Raw genomic sequence first — 12,500 nt, 5'->3', positions numbered from 1 at the left:
CCCATACCGGACCCAGTTCCTCTCTCTTCCTGAATGAGAGAAACCTGCTGTTCTGTTCTCCCATACCGGACCCAGTTCTCTCTTCCTGAATGAGAGAAACCTGCTGTTCTGTTCTCCCATACCGGACCCAGTTCCTCTCTCTTCCTGAATGAGAGAAACCTGCTGTTCTGTTCTCCCATACCGGACCCAGTTCCTCTCTCTTCCTGAATGAGAGAAACCTGCTGTTCTGTTCTCCCATACCGGACCCAGTTCCTCTCTTCCTGAATGAGAGAAACCTGCTGTTCTGTTCTCCCATACCGGACCCAGTTCCTCTCTCTTCCTGAATGAGAGAAACCTGCTGTTCTGTTCTCCCATACCGGACCCAGTTCCTCTCTCTTCCTGAATGAGAGAAACCTGCTGTTCTGTTCTCCCATACCGGACCCAGTTCTCTCTCTTCCTGAATGAGAGAAACCTGCTGTTCTGTTCTCCCATACCGGGACCCAGTTCCTCTCTTCCTGAATGAGAGAAACCTGCTGTTCTGTTCTCCCATACGGGACCCAGTTCTCTCTCTTCCTGAATGAGAGAAACCTGCTGTTCTGTTCTCCCATACCGGACCCAGTTCCTCTCTCTTCCTGAATGAGAGAAACCTGCTGTTCTGTTCTCCCATACCGGACCCAGTTCCTCTCTCTTCCTGAATGGGAGAAACCTGCTGTTCTGTTCTCCCATACCGGACCCAGTTCCTCTCTCTTCCTGAATGAGAGAAACCTGCTGTTCTGTTCTCCCATACCGGACCCAGTTCCTCTCTCTTCCTGAATGAGAGAAACCTGCTGTTCTGTTCTCCCATACCGGACCCAGTTCCTCTCTCTTCCTGAATGAGAGGAACCTGCTGTTCTGTTCTCCCATACCGGACCCAGTTCCCTCTCTTCCTGAATGGGAGAAACCTGCTGTTCTGTTCTCCCATACCGGACCCAGTTCTCTCTCTTCCTGAATGAGAGAAACCTGCTGTTCTGTTCTCCCATACCGGACCCAGTTCCTCTCTCTTCCTGAATGAGAGAAACCTGCTGTTCTGTTCTCCCATACCGGACCCAGTTCCTCTCTCTTCCTGAATGAGAGAAACCTGCTGTTCTGTTCTCCCATACCGGACCCAGTTCCTCTCTCTTCCTGAATGAGAGAAACCTGCTGTTCTGTTCTCCCATACCGGACCCAGTTCCCTCTCTTCCTGAATGAGAGAAACCTGCTGTTCTGTTCTCCCATACCGGACCCAGTTCCTCTCTCTTCCTGAATGAGAGAAACCTGCTGTTCTGTTCTCCCATACCGGACCCAGTTCCTCTCTCTTCCTGAATGAGAGAAACCTGCTGTTCTGTTCTCCCATACCGGACCCAGTTCCTCTCTTCCTGAATGAGAGAAACCTGCTGTTCTGTTCTCCCATACCGGACCCAGTTCCTCTCTTCCTGAATGAGAGAAACCTGCTGTTCTGTTCTCCCATACCGGACCCAGTTCCTCTCTCTTCCTGAATGAGAGAAACCTGCTGTTCTGTTCTCCCATACCGGACCCAGTTCCTCTCTCTTCCTGAATGAGAGAAACCCGCTGTTCTGTTCTCCCATACCGGACCCAGTTCCTCTCTCTTCCTGAATGAGAGAAACCCGCTGTTCTGTTCTCCCATACCGGACCCAGTTCCTCTCTCTTCCTGAATGAGAGAAACCCGCTGTTCTGTTCTCCCATACCGGACCCAGTTCCTCTCTTCCTGAATGAGAGAAACCCGCTGTTCTGTTCTCCCATACCGGACCCAGTTCCTCTCTCTTCCTGAATGAGAGAAACCTGCTGTTCTGATCTCCCATACCGGACCCAGTTCCTCTCTCTTCCTGAATGAGAGAAACCTGCTGTTCTGATCTCCCATACCGGACCCAGTTCCTCTCTCTTCCTGAATGAGAGAAACCTGCTGTTCTGATCTCCCATACCGGACCCAGTTCCTCTCTTCCTGAATGAGAGAAACCTGCTGTTCTGTTCTCCCATACCGGACCCAGTTCCTCTCTTCCTGAATGAGAGAAACCTGCTGTTCTGTTCTCCCATACCGGACCCAGTTCCTCTCTCTTCCTGAATGAGAGAAACCTGCTGTTCTGTTCTCCCATACCGGACCCAGTTCCTCTCTTCCTGAATGAGAGAAACCTGCTGTTCTGTTCTCCCATACCGGACCCAGTTCCTCTCTCTTCCTGAATGAGAGAAACCTGCTGTTCTGTTCTCCCATACCGGACCCAGTTCCTCTCTCTTCCTGAATGAGAGAAACCTGCTGTTCTGTTCTCCCATACCGGACCCAGTTCCTCTCTCTTCCTGAATGAGAGAATCCCGCTGTTCTGTTCTCCCATACCGGACCCAGTTCCTCTCTTCCTGAATGAGAGAAACCCGCTGTTCTGTTCTCCCATACCGGACCCAGTTCCTCTCTCTTCCTGAATGAGAGAAACCCGCTGTTCTGTTCTCCCATACCGGACCCAGTTCCTCTCTCTTCCTGAATGAGAGAAACCCGCTGTTCTGTTCTCCCATACCGGACCCAGTTCTCTCTCTTCCTGAATGAGAGAAACCCGCTGTTCTGTTCTCCCATACCGGACCCAGTTCCTCTCTCTTCCTGAATGAGAGAAACCCGCTGTTCTGTTCTCCCATACCGGACCCAGTTCCTCTCTTCCTGAATGAGAGAAACCTGCTGTTCTGTTCTCCCATACCGGACCCAGTTCCTCTCTCTTCCTGAATGAGAGAAACCTGCTGTTCTGTTCTCCCATACCGGACCCAGTTCCTCTCTCTTCCTGAATGAGAGAAACCCGCTGTTCTGTTCTCCCATACCGGACCCAGTTCCTCTCTCTTCCTGAATGAGAGAAACCCGCTGTTCTGTTCTCCCATACCGGACCCAGTTCCTCTCTCTTCCTGAATGAGAGAAACCCGCTGTTCTGTTCTCCCATACCGGACCCAGTTCCTCTCTCTTCCTGAATGAGAGAAACCTGCTGTTCTGTTCTCCCATACCGGACCCAGTTCCTCTCTCTTCCTGAATGAGAGAAACCACGAGGCTGCACTCTACTGTAGAGGAGGCTACAGTACTTGTCCGTCAGAGATCTTCGACTGACGGTGTTGAGAGCCGTTTGAAGTGAGCTACTTGGCCTTATTTAAACGCAACACGATTGACATCAGCAGCCATTTACTTCTCCTCTCAGACCTGGATTCTTAGCATTTCATTAGCCTTTTGTCTTTCTTTTGATTTTAAGATGATTCCTTATGCTGATTGATATCAGGGTTGATTGATATCTGGGTTCCCTATTAAAGGGATCCTACAGGTGATGTTTCTAGTTCCTAGTTGATTGATATCAGGGCCCCCTATTAAAGGGATCCTACAGGTGAGGTTTCTAGTTCCTAGTTGATTGATATCAGGGTCCCCTATTAAAGGGATCCTACAGGTGATGTTTCTAGTTCCTAGTTGATTGATATCAGGGTCCCCTATTAAAGGGATCCTATTAAAGGGATCCTACAGCTGTTGTTTCTAGTTCCTAGCTGATTGATAGTGTTCTTAATGTCGACAGAGCTATACTAATGGTTCTTTAAGGGAAATAGCCTAACCACACTCAACATGGAATTTAAACCCTGTAAATATGGGGATCTTGACCTGATCCAAGGTATGCGTCTAGGTGAGCGGGGTTGTGACCTACCTGAGTCGTCCATCCATCTTGGCGACAGAGCCGGGGGCCAGACTGTGGATGTAGATGGCTGGAACACTGTTCTCTAGAGTTAGACAGCAGGCCCCTATACCCAGACCCACCCCGGGCTCTGACACACACACACACACACACACACACACACACAGACACACACACGCACACACGCACACACATACGCACACACACACACACACACACACACACGCACACACACGCACACGCGCACACACACACACACGCACACACACACACACGCACACACGCACACGCGCACACACACACAGGACACAGAAAAGAATAGGACAGCAGATTAGACAAGGAAGGTAGAGAGTTTCCATTTCTCAATGTCCTCTCTCCTTCTCTAGCTTCCTCATGAAGCGATATACATTTGTATTAAATGAAACAAGTGTTTACTAAATCACACCGAAGCAGAGAAGAGAGAAGAGTGATACCTTCCAAATAAGAGACGAGCTCATTACAAATCTAATCAAATCTAGAGACATGACACCTCCAGGTATTGAGCAATCCTTCCTGAAGTGAACTTCCCTCGTAAATGACCTCTGCTGTGTTCCAAGACTAACAGGTTTGTACCCTGGCAGGACAGTCTGTTATGATCCCAGGTGTCAAACTGGCTCGTGAAATGTTCCCATTGGTACACAGTCTAATGGCAGTCGTTGCCAACGTGCATTACGTGTTCTGGTGGCAATGCTAACGCCTTAAAATACCACCAGTCAAAAACAACATACACTACATTAGCAAATGTATATGGACACCTGCTCGTCGAACATCCCATTCCAGAATCATGGGCATTAATATGGAGTTGGTCCTCACTTTGCTGCTATAACAGACTCCACTCTTCTGGGAAGGATTTAATATGGAGTTGGTCCCCCCTTTGCTGCTATAACAGACTCCACTCTTCTGGGAAGGCTTTAAAATGGAGTTGGTCCCCCCTTTGCTGGTATAACAGGCCTCCACTCTTCTGCTAAGTCATTAATATGGAGTTGGTCCCCCCTTTGCTGCTATAACAGCCTCCACTCTTCTGCTAAGTCATTAATATGGAGTTGGTCCCCCCTTTGCTGCTATAACAGCCTCCACTCTTCTGCTAAGTCATTAATATGGAGTTGGTCCCCCCTTTGCTGCTATAACAGTCTCCACTCTTCTGCTAAGTCATTAATATGGAGTTGGTCCCCCCTTTGCTGGTATAACAGTCTCCACTCTTCTGCTAAGTCATTAATATGGAGTTGGTCCCCCCTTTGCTGCTATAACAGCCTCCACTCTTCTGGGAAGACATTAATATGGAGTTGGTCCCCCCTTTGCTGCTATAACAGCCTCCACTCTTCTGCTAAGTCATTAATATGGAGTTGGTCCCCCCTTTGCTGCTATAACAGTCTCCACTCTTCTGCTAAGTCATTAATATGGAGTTGGTCCCCCTTTGCTGGTATAACAGTCTCTACTCTTCTGCTAAGTTATTAATATGGAGTTGGTCCCTCCTTTGCTGCTATAACAGCCTCCACTCTTCTGGGAAGTCATTAATATGGAGTTGGTCCCCCCTTTGCTGCTATAACAGTCTCCACACATAGTATTCTCGCTATACACCAAGTCACTTGGCTCTGTCATAACCTCACATGGTCTCTCCTATCATTGCTATGCAGACGACACACAATTAATCTTCTCCTTTCCCCCTTCTGATGACCAGGTGGCGAATCGCATCTCTGCATGTCTGGCAGACATATCAGTGTGGATGACGGATCACCACCTCAAGCTGAACCTCGGCAAGACGGAGCTGCTCTTCCTCCCGGGGAAGGACTGCCCGTTCCATGATCTCGCCATCACGGTTGACAACTCCATTGTGTCCTCCTCCCAGAGCGCTAAGAACCTTGGCGTGATCCTGGACAACACCCTGTCGTTCTCAACTAACATCATGGCGGTGGCCCGTTCCTGTAGGTTCATGCTCTACAACATCCGCAGAGTACGACCCTGCCTCACACAGGAAGCGGCGCAGGTCCTAATCCAGGCACTTGTCATCTCCCGTCTGGATTACTGCAACTCGCTGTTGGCTGGGCTCCCTGCCTGTGCCATTAAACCCCTACAACTCATCCAGAACGCCGCAGCCCGTCTGGTGTTCAACCTTCCCAAGTTCTCTCACGTCACCCCGCTCCTCCGCTCTCTCCACTGGCTTCCAGTTGAAGCTCGCATCCGCTACAAGACCATGGTGCCTGCCTACGGAGCTGTGAGGGGAACGGCACCGCAGTACCTCCAGGCTATGATCAGGCCCTACACCCAAACAAGGGCACTGCGTTCATCCACCTCTGGCCTGCTCGCCTCCCTACCACTGAGGAAGTACAGTTCCCGCTCAGCCCAGTCAAAACTGTTCGCTGCTCTGGCCCCCAATGGTGGAACAAACTCCCTCACGACGCCAGGACAGCGGAGTCAATCACCACCTTCCGGAGACACCTGAAACCCCACCTCTTCAAGGAATACCTAGGATAGGATAAAGTAATCCTTCTCACCCCCCCCTTAAATGATTTAGATGCACTATTGTAAAGTGGCTGTTCCACTGGATGTCATAAGGTGAATTCACCAATTTGTAAGTCGCTCTGGATAAGAGCGTCTGCTAAATGACTTAAATGTAAATGTAAATGTGTTTTATTTTACCGTTATTTAACTAGGCAAGTCAGTTAAGAGCTGACAAGGTACAACTGTCGTTCTGCCCCTGAACAGGGACCCACTGTTCCTAGGTCGTCGTTGAAAATAAGAATTTGTTCTTAACTGACTTGCCTAGTTAAATAAAGGTTAAATAAAAAATATAAAAAATCTTATTTTCAATGATGGCCTAGGAACAGTTGGGTTAACTGCCTGTTCAGGGGCAGAACGACAGATTTGTACCTTGTCAGCTCGGGGGTTTGAACTTCCAACCTTCCGGTTACTAGTCCAACACTCTAACCACTAGGCTACACTTCCGCCCCTCTTCTGGGAAGGCTTTCCACTAGATGTTGGAACATTGCTGCCCAGACTTCCTTCCATTCAGCCACAACAGTATTAGTGAGGTCGGGCACTGATGTTGGGCGATTAGGCCTGGCTCGCAGTCGACGTTCCAATTCATCCCAAAGGTGTTTGATAGGGTTGAGGTCAGGACTCTGTGCAGGCCAGTCAAGTTCTTCAACGCCGATCTCGACAAAACATTTCTGTATGGACCTGGCTTTGTGCACAGGGGCATTGTCATGCTGAAACAGGAAAGGGCCTTCCCCAAACTGTTGTCACAAAGTTGGAAGAACAGAAACGTCTAGAATATCATTGTATGCTGTAGTGTTAAGATTTCCCTTCACTGGAACTAAGGGGCCTGAACCATGAAAAACAGTCCCAGACCATTATTTCTCCTCCACCTAACTTTACATTTGGCACTACGCATTCAGGCAGTGTCTCCTGGCATTCGCCAAACCCAGATGAATCCGTCGGACTGCCAGAAGGTGAAGCGTGATTCATCACTCCAGAGAACGCGTTTCCACTGCTCCAGAGTCCGGCCATGGAAACCTATTTCATGGTCATCTGAGGCTTGTATGCGGCTGCTGGTCCATGGAAACCCATTTCATGAAGCTCCTGACAAACAGTTGTTGTGCTGACGTTGCTTCCAGAGGCAGTTTGGAACTCGGTAGTGAGTGTTGCAACCGAGGACAGATGATTTTTACGGGCTTCAGCACTCGGTGGTCCCGTTCTATGAGCTTGTGTGGCCTACCACTTCGCAGCTGTGCCGTTGTTGCTCCTAGACGTTTCCACTTCACAATAACAGCACTTACAGTTGACCAGGGCAGAAATTTGACGAACTGACACGTTGAAAGTGACTGAGCTCTTCAGTACGGGCCATTCTACTGCCAATTGTTTGTCTATGGAGATTGCATGGCTGTGTACTCTGTATTTTATACAACCGTCAGCAACGTGTGTGGCTAAAATAACCGAATCCACTAATTTGAAGGGGTGTCCACATACTTTTGTATGTATGTATATATATATATATATTTGTATATCTTGTAATTGTTGGGTGTGTTATTGCATTGAGAGAGTTGATGGGAGGATTGTCTTGCGGTTACTCCCTACGGTCTCAAACTAAAATGTCAACAAAAGCACGTCTCACACCAGAGGGAAGTGAGGTCACAACAACTGAACTGAAACGACACAGTTCAAAACCCCACTTTGTCAGTTACCTTTAATGAGTGTAACCTCCATAATGATGCGGTCCTTGGGGCCAGGTCTGGGCGGTCCCTTGCGGACTTCGGGGGTTTCGTCGAAAGTGGAGGGTATGGGGGTTCCCCCGCTGGCGTTGGAGTTAAGGGAGGAGGAGCGACTGAGGAGGGTGGGGGTAGGGCACGGAGTCAGGCTGGGGCTGCGCAGACGAGTCCTCACAGTCAGGGTTATCACGCCCTTCTTCAGCTGCTGCAGTGGACCGGAGACACAGAGATACGTTAGGAACAACAACAACAACAACACACTGAGACACAGAGATACGTTAGGAACAACAACAACAACAACAACACACTGAGACACAGAGATACAGTGTTAGCAACAACAACAACACACTGAGACACAGAGATACAGTGTTAGGAACAACAACAACAACAACAACAAAATGAGACACAGAGATACAGTGTTAGGAACAACAACAACAACAACAACACACTGAGACACAGTGTCAGGTTTGACTTACTCAAGTATAGAAACACACTAAGATGCCCCCTCTCTTTTTAAAAGTGGTTAGAGAATAAATATTGCACTTTGATATCAAAGAGGATGGATGAAAGTCCCAAAGTGACAAACCATTTTTCCTGATCAATGACACTGACTGAATGGTCGATTGATAGATTTTGGGGTAAACATTTCATACAGTTAAAAACGTTTAATTCCCAGTTCCCTTTCCTGACAGCAGCAAGGTAATCTTCTATATAAAGCAGAGTTCATCTCCCTGCTGCTGGTATGTCATTCACATATCAGGAACAGTGGAGGCCCTGTGGTCCAGGAACAGTGGAGGCCCTAATGTTGAGCCCTGTGGTCCAGGAACAGTGGAGGCCCTAACAGTGGAGGCCCTGTGGTCCAGGAACAGTGGAGACCCTAACAGTGGAGGCCCTGTGGTCCAGGAACAGTGGAGGCCCTAATGTTCAGCCCTGTGGTACAGGAACAGTGGAGGCCCTGTGGTCCAGGAACAGTGGAGGCCCTAGTATCGAGCCCTGTGGTCCAGGAACAGTGGAGGCCCTAATGTTCAGCCCTGTGGTACAGGAACAGTGGAGGCCCTGTGGTCCAGGAACAGTGGAGGCCCTAGTATCGAGCCCTGTGGTCCAGGAACAGTGGAGGCCCTAATGTTGAGCCCTGTGGTCCAGGAACAGTGGAGGCCCTAGTATCGAGCCCTGTGGTCCAGGAACAGTGGAGGCCCTAATGTTCAGCCCTGTGGTACAGGAACAGTGGAGGCCCTGTGGTCCAGGAACAGTGCAGGCCCTAGTATCGAGCCCTGTGGTCCAGGAACAGTGGAGGCCCTAGTATCGAGCCCTGTGGTCCAGGAACAGTGGAGGCCCTAATGTTCAGCCCTGTGGTACAGGAACAGTGGAGGCCCTGTGGTCCAGGAACAGTGGAGGCCCTAGTATCGAGCCCTGTGGTCCAGGAACAGTGGAGGCCCTAATGTTGAGCCCTGTGGTCCAGGAACAGTGGAGGCCCTAGTATCGAGCCCTGTGGTCCAGGAACAGTGGAGGCCCTAATGTTCAGCCCTGTGGTACAGGAACAGTGGAGGCCCTGTGGTCCAGGAACAGTGGAGGCCCTAGTATCGAGCCCTGTGGTCCAGGAACAGTGGAGGCCCTAGTATCGAGCCCTGTGGTCCAGGAACAGTGGAGGCCCTAATGTTCAGCCCTGTGGTACAGGAACAGTGGAGGCCCTGTGGTCCAGGAACAGTGGAGGCCCTAGTATCGAGCCCTGTGGTCCAGGAACAGTGGAGGCCCTAATGTTGAGCCCTGTGGTCCAGGAACAGTGGAGGCCCTAGTATCGAGCCCTGTGGTCCAGGAACAGTGGAGGCCCTAATGTTCAGCCCTGTGGTACAGGAACAGTGGAGGCCCTGTGGTCCAGGAACAGTGGAGGCCCTAGTATCGAGCCCTGTGGTCCAGGAACAGTGGAGGCCCTAGTATCGAGCCCTGTGGTCCATGAACAGTGGAGGCCCTAATGTTCAGCCCTGTGGTACAGGAACAGTGGAGGCCCTGTGGTCCAGGAACAGTGGAGGCCCTGTGGTCCAGGAACAGTGGAGGCCCTAGTATCGAGCCCTGTGGTCCAGGAACAGTGGAGGCCCTAATGTTCAGCCCTGTGGTACAGGAACAGTGGAGGCCCTGTGGTCCAGGAACAGTGGAGGCCCTGTGGTCCAGGAACAGTGGAGGCCCTGTGGTCCAGGAACAGTGGAGGCCCTGTGGTACAGGAACAGTGGAGGCCCTGTGGTCCAGGAACAGTGGAGGCCCTGTGGTCCAGGAACAGTGGAGGCCCTGTGGTACAGGAACAGTGGAGGCCCTAGTATTGAGCCCTGAGGTACAGGAACAGTGGAGGCCTGAGTGTTGAGCCCTGTGGTACAGGATGAGTGGAGGCCCTGTGGTCCAGGAACAGTGGAGGCCCTGTGGTCCAGGAACAGTGGAGGCCCTGTGGTACAGGAACAGTGGAGGCCCTAGTATTGAGCCCTGTGGTACAGGAACAGTGGAGGCCCTAGTATCGAGCCAAGTGGTCCAGGAACAGTGGAGGCCCTAATGTTCAGCCCTGTGGTACAGGAACAGTGGAGGCCCTGTGGTCCAGGAACAGTGGAGGCCCTGTGGTCCAGGAACAGTGGAGGCCCTGTGGTCCAGGAACAGTGGAGGCCCTGTGGTCCAGGAACAGTGGAGGCCCTGTGGTCCAGGAACAGTGGAGGCCCTGTGGTACAGGAACAGTGGAGGCCCTAGTATTGAGCCCTGTGGTACAGGAACAGTGGAGGCCTGAGTGTTGAGCCCTGTGGTACAGGATGAGTGGAGGCCCTGTGGTGCAGGAACAGTGGAGACCCTAGTATTGAGCCCTGTGGTACAGGAACAGTGGAGGCCCTAGTATTGAGCCCTGTGGTACAGGAACAGTGGAGGCCCTAGTATTGAGCCCTGTGGTACAGGAACAGTGGAGGCCCTAGTATTGAGCCCTGTGGTACAGGAACAGTGGAGGCCCTAGTATTGAGCCCTGTGGTACAGGAACAGTGGAGGCCCTAGTGTTGAGCCCTGTGGTACAGGAACAGTGGAGGCCCTAGTATTGAGCCCTGTGGTACAGGAACAGTGGAGGCCCTAGTATTGAGCCCTGTGGTACAGGAACAGTGGAGGCCCTAGTATTGAGCCCTGTGGTACAGGAACAGTGGAGGCCCTAGTATTAAGCCCTGTGGTACAGGAACAGTGGAGGCCCTAGTATCGATCCCTGTGGTACAGGAACAGTGGAGGCCCTGTGGTACAGGAACAGTGGAGGCCCTGTGGTCCAGGAACAGTGGAGGCCCTGTGGTACAGGAAGAGTGGAGGCCCTAGTATCGAGCCCTGTGGTCCAGGAACAGTGGAGGCCCTAGTATCGAGCCCTGTGGTCCAGGAACAGTGGAGGCCCTAGTATCGAGCCCTGTGGTACAGGAAGAGTGGAGGCCCTAGTATCGAGCCCTGTGGTCCAGGAACAGTGGAGGCCCTAGTATCGAGCCCTGTGGTACAGGAACAGTGGAGGCCCTGTGGTACAGGAAGAGTGGAGGCCCTAGTATCGAGCCCTGTGGTACAGGAACAGTGGAGGCCCTGTGGTACAGGAAGAGTGGAGGCCCTAGTATCGAGCCCTGTGGTCCAGGAACAGTGGAGGCCCTAGTATCGAGCCCTGTGGTACAGGAACAGTGGAGGCCCTGTGGTCCAGGAACAGTGGAGGCCCTGTGGTCCAGGAACAATGGAGGCCCTGTGGTCCAGGAACAGTGGAGGCCCTGTGGTACAGGAACAGTGGAGGCCCTAGTATTGAGCCCTGTGGTACAGGAACAGTGGAGGCCTGAGTGTTGAGCCCTGTGGTACAGGAACAGTGGAGGCCCTGTGGTCCAGGAACAGTGGAGGCCCTGTGGTCCAGGAACAATGGAGGCCCTGTGGTCCAGGAACAGTGGAGGCCCTGTGGTACAGGAACAGTGGAGGCCCTAGTATTGAGCCCTGTGGTACAGGAACAGTGGAGGCCCTAGTATTGAGCCCTGTGGTACAGGAACAGTGGAGGCCCTAGTATTGAGCCCTGTGGTACAGGAACAGTGGAGGCCCTAGTATTGAGCCCTGTGGTACAGGAACAGTGGAGGCCCTAGTATCGAGCCCTGTGGTACAGGAACAGTGGAGGCCCTAGTATTGAGCCCTGTGGTCCAGGAACAGTGGAGGCCCTAGTGTTGAGCCCTGTGGTACAGGAAGAGTGGAGGCCCTGTGGTACAGGAACAGTGGAGGCCCTAGTATTGAGCCCTGTGGTCCAGGAACAGTGGAGGCCCTAGTGTTGAGCCCTGTGGTACAGGAAGAGTGGAGGCCCTGTGGTCCAGGAACAGTGGAGGCCCTAGTATCGAGCCCTGTGGTACAGGAACAGTGGAGGCCCTAGTATCGAGCCCTGTGGTACAGGAACAGTGGAGGCCCTAGTGTTGAGCCCTGTGGTACAGGAACAGTGGAGGCCCTAGTATTGAGCCCTGTGGTACAGGAACAGTGGAGGCCCTGTGGTACAGGAACAGTGGAGGCCCTAGTATCGAGCCCTGTGGTACAGGAACAGTGGAGGCCCTAGTGTTGAGCCCTGTGGTACAGGAAGAGTGGAGGCCCTGTGGTACAGGAA

The 12,500-nt window shown here is 51.8% G+C and overlaps 1 protein-coding gene across 4 annotated transcripts in view; it reads right to left on the bottom strand.

Moving 5' to 3' along the window:
* pdzd2 (PDZ domain containing 2) overlaps nt 1-12,500 on the bottom strand; it is a 197,690-nt gene that overhangs the window by 54,364 nt on the left and 130,826 nt on the right. For all 4 annotated transcript variants that reach the window (XM_064929142.1, XM_064929218.1, XM_064929302.1 and 1 more), the window contains 2 exons: nt 7,874-8,102; nt 3,666-3,783 (listed from right to left, as the gene is read on the bottom strand). In XM_064929142.1, coding sequence (XP_064785214.1) covers nt 3,666-3,783; nt 7,874-8,102 — 347 coding nt within the window. The remainder of the gene's footprint in view (nt 1-3,665; nt 3,784-7,873; nt 8,103-12,500) is intronic.

Source organism: Oncorhynchus masou, chromosome 1 (genome assembly GCF_036934945.1).
Source record: "Oncorhynchus masou masou isolate Uvic2021 chromosome 1, UVic_Omas_1.1, whole genome shotgun sequence".
NCBI lineage: Eukaryota > Metazoa > Chordata > Actinopteri > Salmoniformes > Salmonidae > Oncorhynchus > Oncorhynchus masou.
The sequence above is the reverse complement of the archived record's forward strand: the minus strand, read 5'-3'. Positions and strand labels throughout refer to the sequence as shown.